The 19139-nt window shown below is 69.9% G+C and overlaps 2 protein-coding genes across 2 annotated transcripts; one reads left to right on the plus strand and one right to left on the minus strand.

The window, feature by feature from the left end:
* Positions 1-223: 223 nt before the first annotated feature.
* On the minus strand, positions 224-4622 carry KRT18 (keratin 18; the record flags this gene model as incomplete). The annotated part of the gene is made up of 7 exons (XM_080360662.1): positions 224-341; positions 853-1076; positions 1544-1669; positions 2192-2356; positions 2829-2985; positions 3642-3724; positions 4197-4622. The coding sequence occupies 7 exons, from the start codon at positions 4620-4622 to the stop codon at positions 224-226; spliced, it is 1299 nt and encodes a 432-aa protein (XP_080216788.1).
* Positions 4623-8936: 4314 nt separating this feature from the next.
* KRT8 (keratin 8) lies at positions 8937-13304 on the plus strand (the record flags this gene model as incomplete). The annotated part of the gene is made up of 7 exons (XM_080360539.1): positions 8937-9275; positions 9893-10101; positions 10499-10559; positions 10626-10958; positions 11202-11327; positions 11770-11990; positions 12980-13304. 7 exons carry the CDS (start codon positions 8937-8939, stop codon positions 13302-13304), a joined length of 1614 nt encoding a protein of 537 aa, XP_080216665.1.
* Between the last annotated feature and the right edge of the window lie 5835 nt (positions 13305-19139).

Consider the following 19139-nt stretch of genomic DNA (forward strand, 5'->3'; position numbering starts at 1 on the left):
CAGGCTCTCCAGCCTCTCACCGCCCCCTCGTGCCTCAGTTTCCCCCTCCCAGCAGCCCCATCCCTGTTCCCTCGCCCGAAAGGTAAAGACACCAAGATGAGACACCTCCCCAAGGGGTGAAATTGCCATTTTATTGGGGAGGGGAGCCCGGGGGCCCCCCCGGCATTGCAGGTGTCCCTGGGGGTCCAGGTGTCCCCGGGGTGCCGGGGGTCCCCTGAGCGGCTCAGTACGTCCGCACCTTCACCTCCTTGGTCTCGGTCACCACCTTCCCGTCCAGCAGCCGCTGGGTGCTGCGCTGGGTGGTGGTGCTGGTGCTCTCCTTGTCCAGGGCGTCCTGCAGGCTGCGGGACCAGGGGCGGCTGAGGGGGCGGGGACAGCCCGCCGTGCCCCTTCCCCGTGCCGCCCCCTCGGAGCTGTCACCCCCCCCCTTCTCCGTGTCACCCCAAGGGACCGAGAGGTGACGGAGCTGGAGGGTCCTGGAGGATGGGGCCGGTGCGACCCGGCAGGTTGGGCTCATCCGGCTGGATGTCACCGCTGTCCCCTCACTGTCCCCAGAGAACTGAGGGTGGTGGGACCTGGGACATCCTATCACTTGGGACTCATCCCTTCTGGATGCCACCGCTGTCCCCTCACTGTCTCCAGGGTGCCCTGAAGGATGGGACCTGGACATCCCATCACCTGGGACCCATCCCTGCTGGATGCCACCGCTGTCCCCTCGCTGTCCCCAGAGCACTCGGCCGATGGACCCGCAGCCCCATCGCCGCTGTCCCCGTGCAGCCCGCCGCTCCCACCCCTCACCTGAGCTCCCCCCCCTCACCTGAGCTCCCCCCCCTCACCTGAGCTCCCCCTCACCTGAACTCGTCCCCGCCGTCCAGCAGCTGCCGGTACGTCGCGATCTCCGCCTGCAGCTTGTCGCGCACGCTGAGCAGCGCCTGGTGCTCGCCGGCCTGGCGCTGCAGCTCCGCGCGCAGCTGTGCCAGCTCGGCCTCGGCGTGCAGCACCAGCGCCTGCAGCTGCTCCAGCTGCGCGCCGTAGCGGCTCTCGGCCTCCCGCAGCGCCGCCTCCAGCCCGGCCCTCTGCGCAGCACAGCGGCCCAGATGTGGGGGACGCGGGGACACGGGGACGTGGGGATGTGGGGGACGTGGGGGATGCGGGGACAATGGGGGGACGCAGGGGACACGGGGAACGCGTGGACACAGGGGACGCAGGGACACAGGGGACGCGGGGGATGCGGGGATGCGGAGGACGCGGAGATGTGGGGGACATGGGGATGCGGGGGACATGGGGATGCGGGGGACATGGGGATGCGGGGACGTGGGGAATGCAGGGGACGCGGGGGACGCAGGGACACGGGGGACATGGAAATGCGGGGAACATGGGGACATGGGGACGTGGGGGACATGGGGGACGTGGGGGATGCGAGGGATGTGAGGGATGTGGGGAACACGGGGGACACAGGGACGTGGGGGACGCGGGGGACACAGGGGACGCGGGGAAAGTGGGGGACACAGGGACATGGGGACGCGGGGCCACGGGGACGCACCTGGTTGCGCAGGGAGTCCAGGTCGATCTCCAGCGTCTGCACGGTGCGGCGCAGGTCCAGCGCGGTGCTGCGCGCCGTGTCCACGTCCTTGCTGCTCCGCGTGATCTCCATGGTGCTCTCGGTGATCTTGGGGTCACGCGTGGGGGTCGGGGTCAGCGCCCACCCCAGCGCATGGGGGCGACGCCGCCCCGGGAGGAGAAGCCGCTGGGACGGGGTCACCCGAACGGCCCCAGGGCCGGACACGACCCCCCGGGAAAGGGCCGGCGCGGGGGCGCCCTGGGCGGGTTTCCCTCGGGGGGTGTCCCCGATGTTGGACCAAGAACCCTCGGAGAAGGTCCCCACTGTACACTTGGGGTCCCCTGTGGGATGGGGTCACCCCAGAAAGGTCCCGATGTTGGACCAAGAACCCCTGGGGAAGGTCCCCACCAGGTCTCGGGGTCCCCTATGGGATGGGGGTCTCCCAGGAGTGTCCCCACTTTTGGGCCAGGACCCCATTTGGTGGAGTGCTCCTCATGGGGTGCCCCCCTGTCACACTGGGGACCCCCGGGGGACACTCCCCACATTGGGGCTCCCCCTCATGTCCCCCCCCTTGGCTCGACACCCCCAAGAGCCGAATCCCCGTGGGTGTCCTGGGGACCCCGGCCCCACCTGCTGCCCCCACTGCTTCTCCAGGTCCTCCAGGTTCTTCTGGGCCAGCGCGTCGTACTGCGCGCGGATCTCGGCCATGATCTTGCCCAGGTCCTGCGACTTGGGCGCGTCCACCTCCACCGTCAGCGCCGACTCGGCCGCCTGCGCCTGCAGGCTCTTCACCTCCTGGCGGCAGCGACGGGCGGGGCCGGCGTCACCATGGGGGCCCACCGTCCCCCCCGCCGGCCGGCGTCACCGCGGGGTCCCCAACATCCCCCCTCCCAGCCGGCATCACCATGGGGTCCCCAACATCTGCCCCCCAGCCGGTGTCACCGCGGGGTGCCCAACATCATCCCCTAGCTAGTGTCACCGCGGGGTCCCCGCCGCCCCCCACCAGCCGGCGTCACCGCGGGTCCCCAACATCATCCCCCAGCCGGCGTCACCGCGGGTCCCCAACATCATCCCCCAGCTGGTGTCACCACGGGTCCCCAACATCCCCCCCCCCCCCAGCTGGTGTCACTGCGGGTCCCCAACATCCCCCCCCCCCCAGCTGGTGTCACCGCGGGTCCCCAACATCCCCCCCCCAGCTGGTGTCACCACGGGTCCCCGCCGCCCCCCCCAGCCGGTGTCACTGCCGGTCCCCGCCGCCCCCGCCCACCTCCTCGTGGTTCTTCTTCATGAAGATGAGCTCCTCCTTGAGCGCCTCGATCTCGCCCTCCAGCTGCAGCCGCGCCATGTTGGTGTCGTCGATCACCTTGCGCAGCCCCACGATGTCGTTCTCCACCGACAGGCGGATGGCCAGCTCGGCCTCGTACCTGCGGCACCGCGCTCAGCGCCCGCGGCCCTGCCCGCCGGCCCTGCCCGCCATCCCGGCCCTGCCCGCCATCCCAGCCCTGCCATCATCCCAGCCCTGCCCATCATCCCTGTCCCATCATCCCATCCCTGTCCCCATCCCCATCCCCATCTCCAGCCCCAGCCCTGTCCTTGTCCCCATCTGTGCTCTTGTCCCTGTCCCATTCCCATCCCCATCCCCACTCTCAGCTCCATCTCCAACCCCATCCCATCCCACCCCATCCCATCCTTGTCCTCATCCCCACCCCATCCCATCCCATCCCATCCCATCCCATCCCATCCCATCCCATCCCATCCCTGTCCTCATCCCCATCCTTGCCCCGTCCCCATCTGTGCTCTTATCCCTGTCCCACCCCTATTCCCACCCCTGTCCCCATCCCCATTCCTGTTCTTGTCCCCATTCCCATTCCCCATTCATTGTCCCTGTCCCCATCCCCATCCCCATCCCCATCCCCATCTCTGTTCCCAACCTCATTCCCACCCCTATTCCCATTCCCACCCCCATTCCCAGCCCTATTCCCATTCCCGTTCCCAACCCCGACCCCACTTCCACTCCAATCCCACCTTTGTTCCCCCCCGCCCCATCCCCGTCCCGTCCCGTCCCGTCCCCGTCCCTCACTTGACCCTGAAGTCGTCGGCCGCCAGCCGCGCGTTGTCGATCTGCAGCACCGCGCGGGCGTTGTCCACCGTGGCCCCGAAAATCTGGGGGTGGGGGGGGGCAGACAGACACACGGACACGACACCGTCACCGGGGCGCGGGCCCCCGCGCCGCCCCCACGTCACCACGTCACCCGCGCAGGTGCCACCTTGGCAGGCGCCGCGCTCCCGCGGGGGGGGAGCCGCGCCCCGGAAAAACCGCGATAAAGCGGGGGGGCTCATGTGAGGGGACCCAGGCGTCCGGGCCGGGCGTGGCTGGGGTTTGGGTGACCTTGGGAAGGTGATGCTGGAGGGTGTGGGCCTCACTGGACCCTCCGACACCGCCTTGCCCCGTGCCCTTGGCCATGTCCCCTCACCCGCCAAGTGAAGCCCCCAGGGACGTCCCGCCGCACACGGTGACATCCCGGGGGTGCAAAGTCCACCCAGCCCCACCACCCGCCGGGTTAATGCTTAACCCCCCGCTGCCACCGCCCGCGCTGGGGACCCCGCGCACGCCGAGGGGCCGTGGGGACCCCACCTTGTCCCGCAGCTCCTCGATGACGTCCCAGTAGTGGCTCCAGTCCCGGGTGCTGGGGCCTCTCTTGGCCATGACCTCGCGGATCTGCACCTCCAGGCGCCGGTTCTCCTGCTCCAGGCTCCGCACCTTCTCCAAGTAGGTGGCCAAGCGGTCGTTGAGCTCCTGCATCGCCTCCTTCTCGTTGGTCACCACGCCGGAGCCCGACAGCAACACGCTGCCCCCCAGGGCAGCCCCATAGCCGGCCCCATAGCCGCCCCCATAGCTGCCCCCCGCGCTGCTCAGGGTGCTGGTGCGGGTGACGGAGATGCGGGAGCCCGAGCCCCCCGCGCCGGCGTACACGCTGGCCGCGCTGCCCAGGGGCGCGAAGCGGCGGGCGCCGCCGGAGCGGTGGGTGCTGGAGTACACGGTGCTGCGGGAGTAGCTCATGGTGCGGGGCAGCGGAGCGGGACCACGGAGCCGGACGGACGAAGCCGGACGGATGGATGGACGGAGCCGGATGGATGGACGCACGGAGGGACGGGCGTGATTTATAGCGGGGCGAGGAGGGGGCGGCCCCACGGCCCCTCCCCACGGCCCCGCTCCGGCCAGCGCGGGAAGGTGGGGCTGGAGCCGGCCCAACGCTTTGTTCTCGGGGGGTGCAGGGTGGGGGCTGCCCCATAACCTGGGGGCCCTGGGGCAGAGGGACGAGGCTCAGCGCCACATGTTTTTGGGGGTCCCACATGTTTTGGGGGGTCCCACACATTTTAGGGACCCCCCCCAGCTCCAGCTGTCCCCACCTTTGCACGCCAGCCCCACATCCCCCCACCCCTGGGGGTGGCAGGACCCCCCTGTCCCTGGGGGTCACAAGTGGGGGAGACCCCAGAGGCCCCGCGTGGGGGTCGGTGTGGGTCCCCCCGTGGGGACGTGGGACAGTCCCGGCCCGGCCCGGGGGCTCGTCCCGCCCAACGCTCCAGGATCCCGCCCGGGCTCTCCCAGGTGGGAGGGGGGACCCAGGCATCCCCCCCCAGGCTCCCCCCCAGACCAGGGACACCCCGCTGGGGGCTGTGGGTACCCCGGGCTCCCCCCCAGACCAGGGACACCCCGCTGGGGGCTGTGGGTCCCCCGAGCTCCCCCCCAGCGCTTATCGCCGCGGGGCTGATCCAGGGCGGGGCCGGAGCATCGCGGGGGGGGGAAATTCCAGCGTTATCTGCGGCGCCTCGGCCCCGCGGGCTGGGGGGGGCACGGCCCCGGGGTCACAGCGGCGGCTCTGGGGGGACCCGGCGCGTCCCGGGTTTGGGGGGGGGGTCACCCCGCAGCGCTCGGGAGCGTGAACCCCGCACGGGGATGCGCCGCGCACAAGAGCGCACCTTGCACGTGCACGCACCTTTGCACGAGCACACAGCTTTGCACAAGCACGCCCCTTGCACGAGCACGCAGCTTTGCACGAGCACGCATCTTTGCACGAGCGTGCCCCCGTGCAGGAACGCGCTCCTTTGCACAACCGCGCCCCTCGCACAACCGCGCACTTTTGCACCAGCGCCCGTTTCCAGGCGCGGGCGCGTTCCACGAGCCGTTGCACAAACACACCTTTGCACAACCAAACCCTCTCGCCCCCCCCGCCGTGCACGGCCCCGCACGTCTGCACTTTGCGCGGCGGGGACACGCGTGGGCGGGGCCGCACGGGGTCCCGCAGTCCGCGCCCCCCGCGCCCCGGCGCTGCCCGTGTTTGCTCTGGCCGGGCCTGAGGGGCTGAGTCAGAGCGGGGGGGGCGGTGCGCGCGGCGCTTGGGGGGCCCATCCCGGCCCCTTTTCCCTGGGAAACCTGGGGCTCTGTCCCCGTCTCCTGTGCCGGCGTCCCCTTGGTCACCCCCGCCCCATTCTGCCCCATTCTGCCCCATTCCCGCTCCGTTCCTCACCCATTTTGCCCCGTTCCCGCTCCGTTTTGCCCCGTTCCGCCCCACTTTGCTCCGTTCCAGTCCCATTTTGCCCCGTTCCTGCCCCGTTTTGCCCCATTTTGGCCGTTCCCGCCCCGGGCTCCGCTCCCGCCGCGGGGTTTGTCCCTCTGCCAAAGCTGCGCCATTTCGGCTCCTCCGAGGGTGACACCGCGGGGGGGACGGGACGGGCGGGACGAGGAAATGGAGGCGCCGGAGCCGCCGAGCGGGGGTCCCGCGGTTCCGACCCCCCAGGGCCACCACCCACCCCCATGTGCCCCGGGCGGTGGGGGCACCACGGGGACACCCCGAGGACACCCCGGGGACACCAGGGGGACACCAGGGGACAGCCCGTCCCCCCAGGGCTCCAGTCCCGCTGCGTTCCTGAGCGATGGAGCTGCGGCCGGACCCGCCGCCCTCCCCCGGGGAAGTGGGGGGCACCGGGGGGTCTGTACCCCGGGGTGACAGGCGTGGGGGATTCATGGCGTGACCACCCACCCGTGGGCTGACCACTCAGGGCGACTTTTTGGGGGTGGCGGGGACGTTCCTTTGCCCCCTCCCTGTCCCGTTTGTCCCCCGGGAAGGGGACGAGGCAGAGCGGGGCTCGGCCTCTGGTCCAGGACTCGTCCTGCCGGCCCGGGGGGCTCGGGGGGGCTCGGGGGGGGTCGGGGGTCCCGCCGGGACCTGGCGCCCGCCCCCCCCGCGCCGGTATCTCAGTGGGGACGGAGGTATTTGCCTGGAATGCAAATTCCTGCGTGATAAGAGGAGCCGGGCGGGATGGAGCGACCTCCGGGGGGGCAGAGAGTCCGGGGGGGATGGAGCGACCTCCGGGGGGGCAGAGAGTCCGGGGGGGGATGGAGCGACCTCCGGGGGGGCAGAGAGTCCGGGGGGGATGGAGCGACCTCCGGGGGGGCAGAGAGTCCGGGGGGGATGGAGCGACCTCCGGGGGGGCAGAGAGTCCGGGGGGGATGGAGCGACCTCCGGGGCTGTGGAGGCCCCGGGGGGGCGGGATAACGTCCCAGCTCCCCCCCCGGGCCGCGGCCGCTTTCAGCCCCCGGGGGTGGGGGGGAGGCAGATCCCGTCCCCTCTCACACGTCGCAGCTTTGGGGGCCTTTGAGACCCCCCGTGCAAAGCCGGGAGCTCGGGAGGGTCCCACCCCCCGTGCTTCAACAAGGGGGCGCTGATCCAAGCGCTGGACTGGGGGGGCTGGGGATTCAGGAGGGGGGGGTCGGTCTGTCCCAGCGGGGAGGGGTGGATGGAGGGACAGAGGGATGGATGGAGGGACAGAGGGATGGATGGAGGGACAGAGGGATGGGTGGATGGAGGGAGGGATGGATGGATGGAGGGAGGGATGGATGGGTGGATGGATAGATAGATGGAGGGATGGAGGGATGAAGAGGCCTCCCTGGGGAGACGGGGGCTGGATGAGGAGGGGTCTCCATGGGTTTACCCCACATTCCTGGTCACCCCCTGAGCCACAACCGCCCCAAGACCCAATAAACCCAACCGAGCCCCAAACGGCCCCCCTGGGTGCGGGTGCCTGGTGCGGCCCGGCCCCGCGCCCGCTGCTCCGTGCGGGACGAGCCCGGCCCGGCCCGGCCCAAGGGCTGTTCTGGTGGTTTTCCCCGTTTTGCGGGTTCGTGCGGGGGGACGGACGCGGGGCTCGGTCGGGATGTGGGTTGGAACAGGGGATCTGGGACACGGGTTGGGGACAACGGGGGGTACAGGGGCTTGGGGGTGCAGGTCTGGGTTGTAGATTTGGGACATGGGCTCGGGGACACAAACTTGGAATGTAGGTTGGGGACATGGGGCTGGGGATATAAACTGGGGACACGCCCTGGGGGCTCAGAGTGCCAATGGGGCACCAGACACCGGCTCTTGGGGTGAGCGCCCCCGCCTCCCCTGCGCCCCGTTCTCCTCCTCGCTGTCCCCATCGCCTGCGGGACCACCCGGGGGGCGCGACCCGGACCCGGCCCGGCGGGTCCCGGTACGTCCCAGCAGATCCCGGTACATCCCGGCGGGTCCCGGCACATCCCGGCGGGTCCCGGTACATCCCGGCGGGTCCCGGCACGTCCCAGTGGATCCCGGTACATCCCAGTGGATCCTGGTACATCCCGGCGCATCCCGGCGGGTCCCCCGAAGGGGTTAAAGCGCAGCAGCAGGTGCCGCTTCCCGGGGCTTCCCGGCCCCCCCCGCCGGTCCCTCCCCCGGCTCGGGGATATAAACCGGAGCCGCTCACCCCGCCCCGCCCGGCCCCCCCAACCCGTCCTGCCGGTCGGGCCGCCGCCTCCAGCCCGGCTGCGCCAACCCCAGCGCGGCCGCCCCAGCGCCGCCGCCCCCCCGCACCCGCTCTGCCGGCCCCGCTCTGCCGGCCCCGCCGCTCCTGCCAACACCACCCTCCTGCTCCTGCTGCTGCTGCTGCTGCTGCTCCTGCTGCCCCTGCTGCGCCCGCCCCGCGCGGCCGCCCCACCGCGACCTGCTCGCAAACCCTTTTGCACCCTCCGCCACCTTCTCGCTCAGCTCGCAACCTCCGTGCGACTTGCCTGCTCGTTTTCCAACCTTCTTGCCCATTTCCAGCTTCCTTCCCCGCTTGAAAACTTCCTTCCTCGTTTTCCAACTTCCTTCCCCACTTTCCAACCTTCTTCCCCATTTTCCCACCTTCTTCCCCACTTTCCAACCTTCTTCCCCACTTTAAAACTTCCTTTCCCCATTTTCCAACTTCTTTTCCCGTTTTCCAGCCTCCTTCCCCATTTTCCACCCTCCTTTTCCATTTGCCGACCTCCTTTCCCACTTCCCGCCGCCTGCCCACCTGTGTCCCGGCCCGTGGCACCATGTCGGTCACCATCACCAGGAAGAGCGTCCGCAGCAGCGGCGGCTCCGCCGGCCCCGGCCGCTCCTTCAGCTCCCGCTCCTACACGGCGGGCCCGGCCGTGAGGATGAGCGCGGCCTCGGCCTTCGGCGCCTACGGCGGGAGCCGCTTCGGGGCCGGGCTGTACCGGGGCGCCGGGGCCGCGGCGGGCGCGGGCGGCGGCATCGCGGCCGTCAGCGTCAACCAGAGCCTGCTGACCCCCCTGAACCTGGAGATCGACCCCAGCATCCAGCGCGTGCGCAAGGAGGAGAAGGAGCAGATCAAGACGCTCAACAACAAGTTCGCCTCCTTCATCGACAAGGTGGGCCGAGCTGGGACCCCCGGGACCTCCGGAGCCCCCTGGGGACATTCAGACCCCTCTGGACACACCCTGAGCTCCTTGGGGACATTGAGAGCCCCTCAGGGACCTCCTGAGCCCCTCGGGGACCTTCGGACCCCTCCAGGGACCTCCCAACCCCCTTGGGGACATTGAGACCCCCTTGGGGACACTGAGACCCCCTCAGGGACCTCCTGGACCCCTCAAGTACATCCTGACCCCCTTGGGAACATTGAGACCCCCTTGGGGACACTGAGACCCTCTCAGGGACCTCCCGAGCCCCTCAGGGACCTCCCGGACGCTCCCGGTACATCCTGAGCCCCTCGGGGACATTGTGACCCCTTGGAGAAGGACCCCTCAGCCCTGCCCCCCAATTGGTCTTGCTCCCAGCACCCCAATTTTGCACCCGGGAACCCTCAGTCTGTCTGCCCTCGCAAAGCAGCACCCAGGACCCCCAGCCTTGTACCCAGGACCCCCAGCCTTGCGCCCCAGATTTGCCCCCAGGAGCCCGGATTTGCCCCCTCTCTGTCCCCCCATTCCCAGGACAGAATCCCAGGCCGCGTGTGTTGGGGTGACACGACCCCCTCCCCTCCCCCCGCCAGGTGCGGTTCCTGGAGCAGCAGAACAAGATGCTGGAGACCAAGTGGAGCCTCCTGCAGAGCCAGCAGCCCCCCCGCAGCAACATGGGGGGGCTGTTCGAGGGCTACATCGCCAGCCTGCGGCGGCAGCTGGACGGGCTGGGCCAGGAGCGCCTGCGCCTGGAGGCCGAGCTGGGCAGCATGGAGGGGCTGGTGGAGGAGTTCAAGAACAAGTCAGTGCTGGCGCCGGCCGGGGGCTCCATGTCCTGGGGGGCTCCGTGTCCCCGGGGGCTCCATCTCCTGGGGGGCTCCGTGTCCCCGGGGGCTCCGTGTCCCTGGGGGCTCCGTGTCCCTGGGGGTGGGGGGCTGGGGATGGACGGTCCTCTTTGGGTGTCATTGGGGTGGCTTTGGGCAGGAATGGGGGGTCTGCCACTGCGAGAGGGGGTCCTGTGTCCCTGCATCACTGTGTCCCCACATCCCATATTCCCCATGTCCCCACATCCCTGTGTCCCCCATGTCCCTGTATCCCCATGTCCACATGTCCCCATGACCCTGCCATCCCTGTGTCCCCATGTCTCCTGTGTCCCCATGTCCCCCCTGCCCGGCTCCAAGCCCCGTCTCCTCCCCCAGGTACGAAGAAGAGATCAACCACCGCACCGAGAAGGAAAATGAGTTTGTCCTGCTCAAAAAGGTGAGTTGGGGGGCCCAGCTGGGGGGGGCGGTGGCGCGGGGGGTGACGAGCGCCGTGCTCCCCCAGGACGTGGACGAGGCGTACATGAGCAAGGTGGAGCTGGAGTCGCGCCTGGAGAGCCTGACGGACGAGATCAGCTTCCTGAGGCAGCTCTACGAGGAGGTCGGGGGTCCGGCCGCTGGGGGGGGGGGGCCGCGCGCGCCGGGCCGCCCTGACCCCTCCGCGCTGCCGCAGGAGCTGCGGGTGCTGCAGTCGCACGTCTCCGACACCTCGGTGGTGCTGAGCATGGACAACAGCCGCAGCCTGGACATGGACGGGATCATCGCCGAGGTGAAGGCGCAGTACGAGGACATCGCCAACCGCAGCCGCGCCGAGGCCGAGAGCATGTACCAGATCAAGGTGCGGCGGGCGGCGCCCCCGGCCCCTCCCCGCCCCCAGGTGGCTGCTGCGTGGGAGCGGCTGCAGCCCCGAGCGCCCCCCCGCGGGCTCGTCCCCCCGCTTCGCTCCCCAGCTTTGGGGTGCCAGGGGGTGGGACCGCAGCCCCATCTCTGTGGGGTCCCCGGGGGGTGGGACCACAGCCCCATCTCTGTGGGGTCCCCGGGGGGGTGGGACCGCAGCCCCATGTGCGTGGTGCCCCCGCAGTATGAGGAGCTGAAGAGCACGGCGGGGAAGCACGGGGACGACCTGCGCAACACCCGCAGCGAGATCAACGAGCTCAACAGGCTGATCCAGCGCATCCAGGCGGAGATCGAGGCGCTGAAAAACCAGGTCTGGGAACAGCCCCCCCCGCCCGGGGGTGGAAGTGGGGAGACGCTGCCCCTCCCCCCGCTGCCGCCACCCCCGCGGCCCCACGGACCCCCTGGGACCCCATGGACCCCCCTTGGCAGCCCCAGATTGGAGGAGAGATCAATATCCTGGGGGCGAGGGACAGTGGGACATGGGGGATGCTGGGGGCACAGGGGATGCTGGGGGGAGTGATGGGGGGACGTGGGGAATGTGGGGGTGCAGTGAGGGATGGTGGGATGTGGCGGATCCTGGGGGGGCACACGGGATACAGGGACATGGGATTCTTAGGGGCGAGGGGTGCTGGGGGCACTGGGTGGCTTCGTGGGGGCCAAGGGACGCTGCAGCACAAAGGATGCTGGAGCGCCGGGGATGCTGCAGCACGAGGGACCCCCAGCCCGCTCTCCATGTCCCCCTGTGGTGACAGCGAGCCAGCCTGGAGACGGCCATCGCGGAGGCCGAGGAGCGCGGCGAGCTGGCGCTCAAGGACGCGCGGGGGAAGCTGGCGGAGCTGGAGGCCGCGCTGCAGCAGGCCAAGGCCGACATGGCCCGGCAGCTGCGCGAGTACCAGGAGCTCATGAACGTCAAGCTGGCCCTGGACATCGAGATCGCGACCTACAGGAAGCTGCTGGAGGGCGAGGAGAGCAGGTGGGGCGCCCGGAGGGGGTGACACCGTGGGACCCGCATCCCGTATCCCATATCCCGTACCCGGCATCCCAGGCACGTCCTTTATTCCACATTCCGCATCTCCACCCCGGGTACCCGCAGCTCAAGGCTGTGAACCCCACATCCCTCTGCCACTGCCTCCCCACACGGCCTTGGGCATGTCCCTGTCAGGTTTTGATTGCAGGTGACAATAGAACCATGGCAGATGTATAGGTAACCCCCTTTTCCTTTCAGCCCCTCCCTCTCCCCCTTCCCACCATGGACAGGCGACCGGGGGCAGAGGAGGACAGAGAGGAGAGAGCTGGAAAAGTTAAAAATGTTTTACTAATGCTACTGATAAAATAGAGAAAACAATGCAAAATACACAAAACCAACCTGGAAAGTCCTGACAGCTGCAGGGCAGGCACCCGGAGTCCCGGACTGAACTCTGCAGCCCAGCGGAGCTGGATCCAGCCTGTCACTGGCCTCAGTTGGCAGGGACGACTTGCCAGGTCCCCTCCTAATGTCGCCACAGGGAAACGGGGCAGGATCCTCGTGATCTCCTGGTTCTGTGTGACGTGGCACGTGAACAGGATGGAGTGCTCAGCTGGTCACTCTCAGTTCACTGCCATTGCCCCTCGCAGGATGTGCGTCCATCCCCCTCAGCGACCCCGCGCCCCACGGCTGCGCCCCCCCTCACGCGCACTGACGCTCAGGGGGGCGCGGTTGGCGAGGAGCGATCAGCTGGCGGGAAACCACTGGAACTCGGTTTAACAGAACCGGGACAGGCCCCCGACCCCCACCCCGCGCTCAGGGCGTGCTGTCAGCCCCCCCCAGGACCCGCAGCTCCAGGCTGAGGCCACAGCCCTGAGGACCTCGTGTCCCTCTGCCACCGCCTCCCCGTGTGCCCTTGGTCATGTTCCTTAACCCCTGCTCAATATTTGGTGCATGTTGTTGTCCACATCCACCCCAAAAAGTCTCTGTCCTGGCAGGCTGGAGTCGGGCATGCAGAACCTGAGCATCCACACCAAGACCACGGGGTACTCGGGTAAGGCGGGAGGGGGGGAGCAGGGACCCCCTTGGGTGCCACCGCTGGGTGCCAGCGCGCTCACGGCCGGTCCCTCTCCCGCAGCTGCCGGCTTCGGCGCGGGCTTTGGGGGGGGCTTTGGCTCCTCCTTTTCCAGCTCCAGCTACGCCGTGTCCCCCCCCGCCCCGGAGAGCTCGTCCCTCACCAAGTCTCGCGCCATCGTCATCAAGAAGATCGAGACCCGCGACGGCAAACTGGTGTCCGAGTCCTCCGACATCCTGGCCAGCTGAGCCCCCCGGGGGACCCCCGCACCCCCCCGGGCGACCTGAGCCAGCGCCCCTGCGGCCCCACCGAGGGCTGCCCCCCCGCATTGTCCCCAACACCCCCCATTGTCCCCCCCTGCTCTGTCCGTCCTGGCCCTCCCGCGTGCTGGGGGTGTGAAATGGGGGGGCCCGGCCCCGCCCCGGGGCTCCGCTGCTGCAATAAAACCTCGGAACTCGGGAGTCTTGGTGCCCGCAGCTGCTGCCCTGGGGCCGGGGGGCACTGGGGCCGGGGGGGGCCGGGGGCCGTGTCCCGCAGGACCGGTCCCTGCTAATTTCAGCGCTCATTAGCGCTGACCGTGACGAGGGTGCAGTTGGTCGCGTTCAAAATCCAACCGGCCAAATCCTGCGGTATTTTCCCCAAACCGAGGGTCCCGTGGCACCCGGGTGACGGCGCGGCCGCCCCTCACGGGGACTCCCGGGGGGCTCAGCGGGGGTCGAGCCCCCGGGGTGCTGCCGCTGCACCCCGAAAAGCCGCGGGATCCCCCCGTGGGGTTCGCGGTGCCAAAAGTGAGACCCCGAAGCACCCAGGGAGGAGGGGACCTCCCCGGGTGCCCACCCACGCCCCCCGTTCCTCACCGGTGCGCGGTCACGGGGAAGCTGACACAGCCCAGTTCGGGGGTCCCGGCCCCCCCGCGCAGGGAACAGCCGGGTGGGCGCGTTTGATGGGGTTTTCCACCCCGCGGTTGCGGGGACAGGGGACACGACCGGGGACACCGCGGCTGCCGTGGCAGAGACGGGCGGGAGGGGCTCGGGGCCGTGTGGGGGGGGGCAGGGACCGCGGCCGCGAGGCGGCGCGCGGCACACGGGACTTTGACCGCCCGTTAATAATTAGCAAATGAGCAGCAGCTGCTCGCCGGGCGGGACGGATTCTGCTCACCTGGGATGTGCTGGGGAGTTCGGGGGTTCGGGGTGGGGGCTCAGCACCCCCCGGCACCTCCGGTGACCCCTCAGCGGCGCGGGGGGCTGCGCTGTTGGGCCGCGCTGTGGGGCCAGGGGTCCCAAGGCGTTGGGTGCTCCCGGAATTGGGACCTCCCGCTGCCATCCCCGGGCCGGAGGTGACACCTGCCGTCTGCAATTACCACCTGCAGCTAATTAACGTGCTCCGGGGGGTCCCGTCCCCTCTCCCCGCGCATGCGCGGCGCCCCGCCCTGCCAGCTCGCACCCCAGGGGCTTGCGGGCACCCCCTAAACATTTGGTGGGATGCGAAGGGGCGCCCGGGTGCGTTGGAGCCCCCGATCCCCCCATTCCCGGGGGGTCCCAAGCGTCTGGGGGGCCCTCGGGCCAAAGCGCGGCCGGTACCGGGTCGGGGGGCGGTTTAGGGGCCCCCAGGCGCTTCGCTCCCCCCGCGCTGGTTTCGGGGTTCGCCGGCCGCTGGGGGGCGGCAGAGGAGCGGGGACCAGCGCGTGCCCAAGGGCGGCAGCATCACCCCCTTCCCCAGGGGGGGGCGCCCGGAGCCCGGCACCCATGGGTGCTGCCCGGGCTGATCCCGCGGGCAGGGCGGGGGGGGCAGGTTTTGGGCGGCACTTCGTTGCGGGCGGGGTTGTGGTGACACCCCTGGTTTCAGTGTCACCCCACCCTGCGGGACTGGGGACGCTGCGGGGGACACACAGCGCGGGGGTCCCTGGCGTCACCCCGCGGCTTTGTGGGACCCAGGGGCACCGGGCGGTGACCCCCCCTGTCCCCTCCAGAAAAGGTGTCGCCCTGGGTGGTGAAACAGGCGCGGGGGCGCAGCTTGGGGACCCCCAGGCTGGATTGAACCCCGTAAACCGCCCGGGGGGGCAGGGCGGGCCGGGACCCCACCCGGCTCGTTCCGCGGGTGGGGCCGTGACTCACCGACCCACGTGCGGGGGCTCCCACGTGTTTCTCGGGTACCCCCGGGGCTGGGGGGTGTCCCTGCTCCTTTTGGGGCGCCCGAGGTCACGGGGGGGGAGCCGGGAGGGTTCACCCGGACGCCTGGGTTCCTCTGGGGCTGCGGGGTGTTTTGTGTCCCCCCCAAACTTTCCTGCCAGCGATGGGACCCGAACTCCCATTTCTGACCCCGCAGGACCCTACGAGCCCCTTTCCCGCCCCAAAGCACCAGCAGAACAAGCCCGTTCACCCCAAAGCCACCAGCGCTCCGGGGTCCCCTTTGGATGCGATGCTGTGGGGGGCGGTGGGAGGAGCAGCCCCGGGGGGACACGGGGGGCGGGGGCACAGGGCCCTGCGCACGGGGGGGCTCGTCGGGGGGGCTGGTCCCGCGGGCCCGGGCGCGGCTCGGGGCGCAGCGGCAGGACCGGGCTTGCCCGGGCTCAGCTCTGTAATTAGCGCCGGGCCGGGATCCGCCCGAGCTCAGCGCCGGGTTTTCACACGCACACCCTGCGCCCCGCCCGCAGGGCTGCCCCCCGCACCCCCTGACCCCGCACCCCCCGAGCCCCGCATCCCCCTGAACCCGCACCCCCTGACCCTGCGCCCCCCGAGTCCTGCACTTCCCTGACCCCGCACTCCCCATCCTCGCACCCCCTGACCCCGCACTCCCCTGACCCTGCACCCCCCGAGCCCCGCACTCCCCATCCCCGCACTCCCCATCCCCGCACTCCCCATCCCCGCACCCCCTGACCCCGCACCCCCCTGACCCCGCACTCCCCATCCCCGCACCCCCTGACCCCGCACCCCCCGAGCCCCGCACTCCCCATCCCTGCACCCCCCGAGCCTGCACCCCCTGACCCCGCACTCCCCATCCCTGCACCCCCCGAAGCTTTTCCATTTCCCCCAGAACTCGCCCTGTTCCGGTGTCCCCGTTCCCCCTGGTGCGGATGGGGGAACAACCGGTGCCGGGTGTCCAGCGGCTGTTTGTCCCGCGGGACGGTTGTTGGTGGGCCCTGCCTGGGCTGCTAAGAGGCTGCGGGACCCCGGGCTCAATCCGCCCCTGTTGGGGTAAATCCCGCCCCCCCCTCCCTGCGAGCGGCTCCGCGGCTCCCCAGGGGGTCCCTGCTCCCCGTCCAAGTTATCCCCAATACTCATGTCGTGGGGGCCCCGTCCCTGGTTTTCCCACTGGAGGGGGATGCTCGGACAGCGTCCACACCCAGGGGTGATGGAGACAGCGGGTGACCCCGGGGGTGCTGGGGACAGCGGGTGACACCGTGGGTGCCAGGGGCAGCGGTGACCCCGGGGAGGTGATGGGAAGCGGGTGACCCCAGGGGTGTCGGGGACAGCGGGTGACCCTGCGGGTGCTGGAGACAGCAGGTGACTCTGCGGGTGATGGGGACAGCGGTGACCCGGGGTGGTGGCAGTGCACAGTGATGGGGACAGCGGTGACCCCGTGGGTGATGGGGACAGCGGTGACTGGGGTGTCGGCAGCGCACAGCGATGGGCAGCGGGTGACCCCAGGGATGATGGGGACAGCGGGTGACCCTGTGGGTGATGGGACAGCGGTGACTGGGGCGGCAGCGCACAGCGATGGGCAGCAGTGACCCCGGGGATGATGGGGACAACGGTGACCCTGTGGGTGATGGGACAGTGGTGACCGGGGGTGGCGGCAGCGCACAGCGATGGGCAGCGGGTGACCCCGTGGGTGATGGGGACAGCGGTGACAGGGGCGGCAGCGCACAGCGATGGGCCGCGGGTGCGGGGCCGGTTCCCAGGCCGCGCTGAGCCGCGCCGGGGCCGTCGCGCGGCGGTGCCGCCCCGTCTTCCGCAACTCCCGCTTTGATCTCGGGACCCACCTTGTTCCTTCTGCTTCCCTGGCTTTCCCAGCCCTGCAATTTGCCGGTCGGTAATCGCCGGCTGAGCGGCCTCCAGCGCCTTCGCTCTTGGGCGCTGTGGGGCTTTCCCAGTTGAACACGGTCCCACCGCCGCTTTGGGGTGAAACCAGGTGCATTTGGGTTCTGTGTTGCCCTGGCTGTGGTTGCGGGGGCTGCAGCTCGGGTGCCGCTGCTTTGGTCCCCCGTGGGGACGCAGGGGGTGCCTGTGCGTGGACAGGATGAGACACAACGGCCTCAGGTTGCGCCAGGGGAGGCTGAGGGTGGGAATTCGGGGTGAGTTGTTCCCCAAAGGGTGTTGACCAAGCTGCCCAGGGCAGGGCCGGGGTCACCGTCCCTGGGGGGTGAATGGATGAGGGTCTCGGGGACAGGGTCAGAGCGGGGGGGTTGTGGTTGGACTGGAAACGCTTGAGGGTCTTTTCCAACCACAATGAGTCTTTGCCACTCGGCCACCGTCCCGGGGCAGGGGTGCCGGGGTCCACCCCCATCCCTGGCTCCGCTCCGGGTGTGTTAATGGTCCCAGCGAGCACCGGGGCGCCCGAGGGGCGGGCGGTGACACCCCGGGAGCCCAGAGCACCCTGGGTGAACCGTCCCTGGGACACGACGGGCTCTGAGCGCCCGGAGCTGCTGACGGCGTCCCTGCTCGTGGGACACGTCCCCTCTGAAGGTCCCTGCAGCCCACCCCGCTCCGTGATCCCGTGCTGATCCCGGGGACGCGGGTGGGTTTGGGAAGCGCCCCCTGCCCGGCTGGGTTCCCCCCGTGTTGGAGCTCAGCGCCGTTCCTGGGCACCCTGGCGGCTCCCCGGGCTCCAACCGGCTCCTCCTCTTCCTCGGCGGCTCCGCTGGTCGCGTGAGGTCGGGAGCCGCAGCCGCCCCCTCCCCCGGCCAGAGCCACTGGAGCCGCGTCCCACCCGCTGTCCCCACTGTGTCCCTCCCGCTGTCCCCACTGCGTCCCACCCGCTGTCCCCACCGTGTCCTCACCCGCTCATCCCAGGGCCGCGCGTGGGGCGTTTCCCAGTGGGACCGTGTGCAGGACACTTGTTCCCAAGGGGAAAGATGCTCATCCCGGGGCCGTGCGTGGGGTGTTTCCTGGTGGGACCGTGTGCAGGACGCTCGTTCCCAAGGGGAAAGATGATCCCCCCATTCCTTGCAACGCAACCCCCGTGGGTGGGAGCCCTGCAGACCGGGCGCCGGGGGCCGCGGGAGGAGTCGCCCTCGAGCCCCGAGGGATGCAGCGAAATCCGCGTGTTTGCAGAAGATAAAGAAAAAGCAAAAGCGAGAGGTGAACGGGTTCGGGGCCGAAACCGGTTCCCCAAACCTGTCCCGCAAGCGTCTCCAGCGAAAGGGGTAACGACAGCCTCGGCTGCTGCCACGGCTCCGCCGCAGCTTGTGGTTTGGGGGGAAGTTTTAGGGCATTTCCGTCTCTTTCCTGGCGGGATGAACGGGCTCCCGGGTCGGACGGCACCTTCACACACCTCTGCTCCTTACAATAGAAATTAAAAGCAGTTAAGCAATTAAGCCGTGTTTCTTGTCAAACAATGGGGCCGCTGATGAGTGAACGCGGCTTCACCGAGCGCCACGCGCTGGGGCTTGGGGCCGGAGACCCCGCGAGGATGAGGAGGGAAGGTCCCTGATGAGGGTGATTGAGCCCCCTGAGCTGCGGCCAAGGGTGCGAAACACGGGAACATGGAGATACTCCAGTTCTGCACCCCCGTGTCCCTCCAGCTCAATGCGCCAGCCAGTGCTCCAAAATGGCTTTAAAACCTTCTTAAAACTGTCCCCGAGTCCCCTTTATTGACATGGAGCTGGTTTCATAGCCCCGGCTCGGCTGGCGCTCTCTGGTTGTGAAAGAGGTCTGGACCACACAAGCGACGCCTCGGCTGATCGGGGTGGACCCGGGTGCACCGGCTGTGCCGGGAGCCGCGTTTCATTGGGGTTCGGTGAACCGAGCACCGCAGGGCGAGCGGGGCGGCTGCCCCGGGTGTCCCCGCGGGCACCACGAGCCGCGGGGCCGGCGGCGCCGCGTCATCGCCGCATCATCGCCACGGGACGCTCGGGCCCGCGA

Source organism: Nesoenas mayeri, assembly GCF_963082525.1.
Source record: "Nesoenas mayeri genome assembly, chromosome: 28".
In the NCBI taxonomy this organism is placed as follows: domain Eukaryota; kingdom Metazoa; phylum Chordata; class Aves; order Columbiformes; family Columbidae; genus Nesoenas; species Nesoenas mayeri.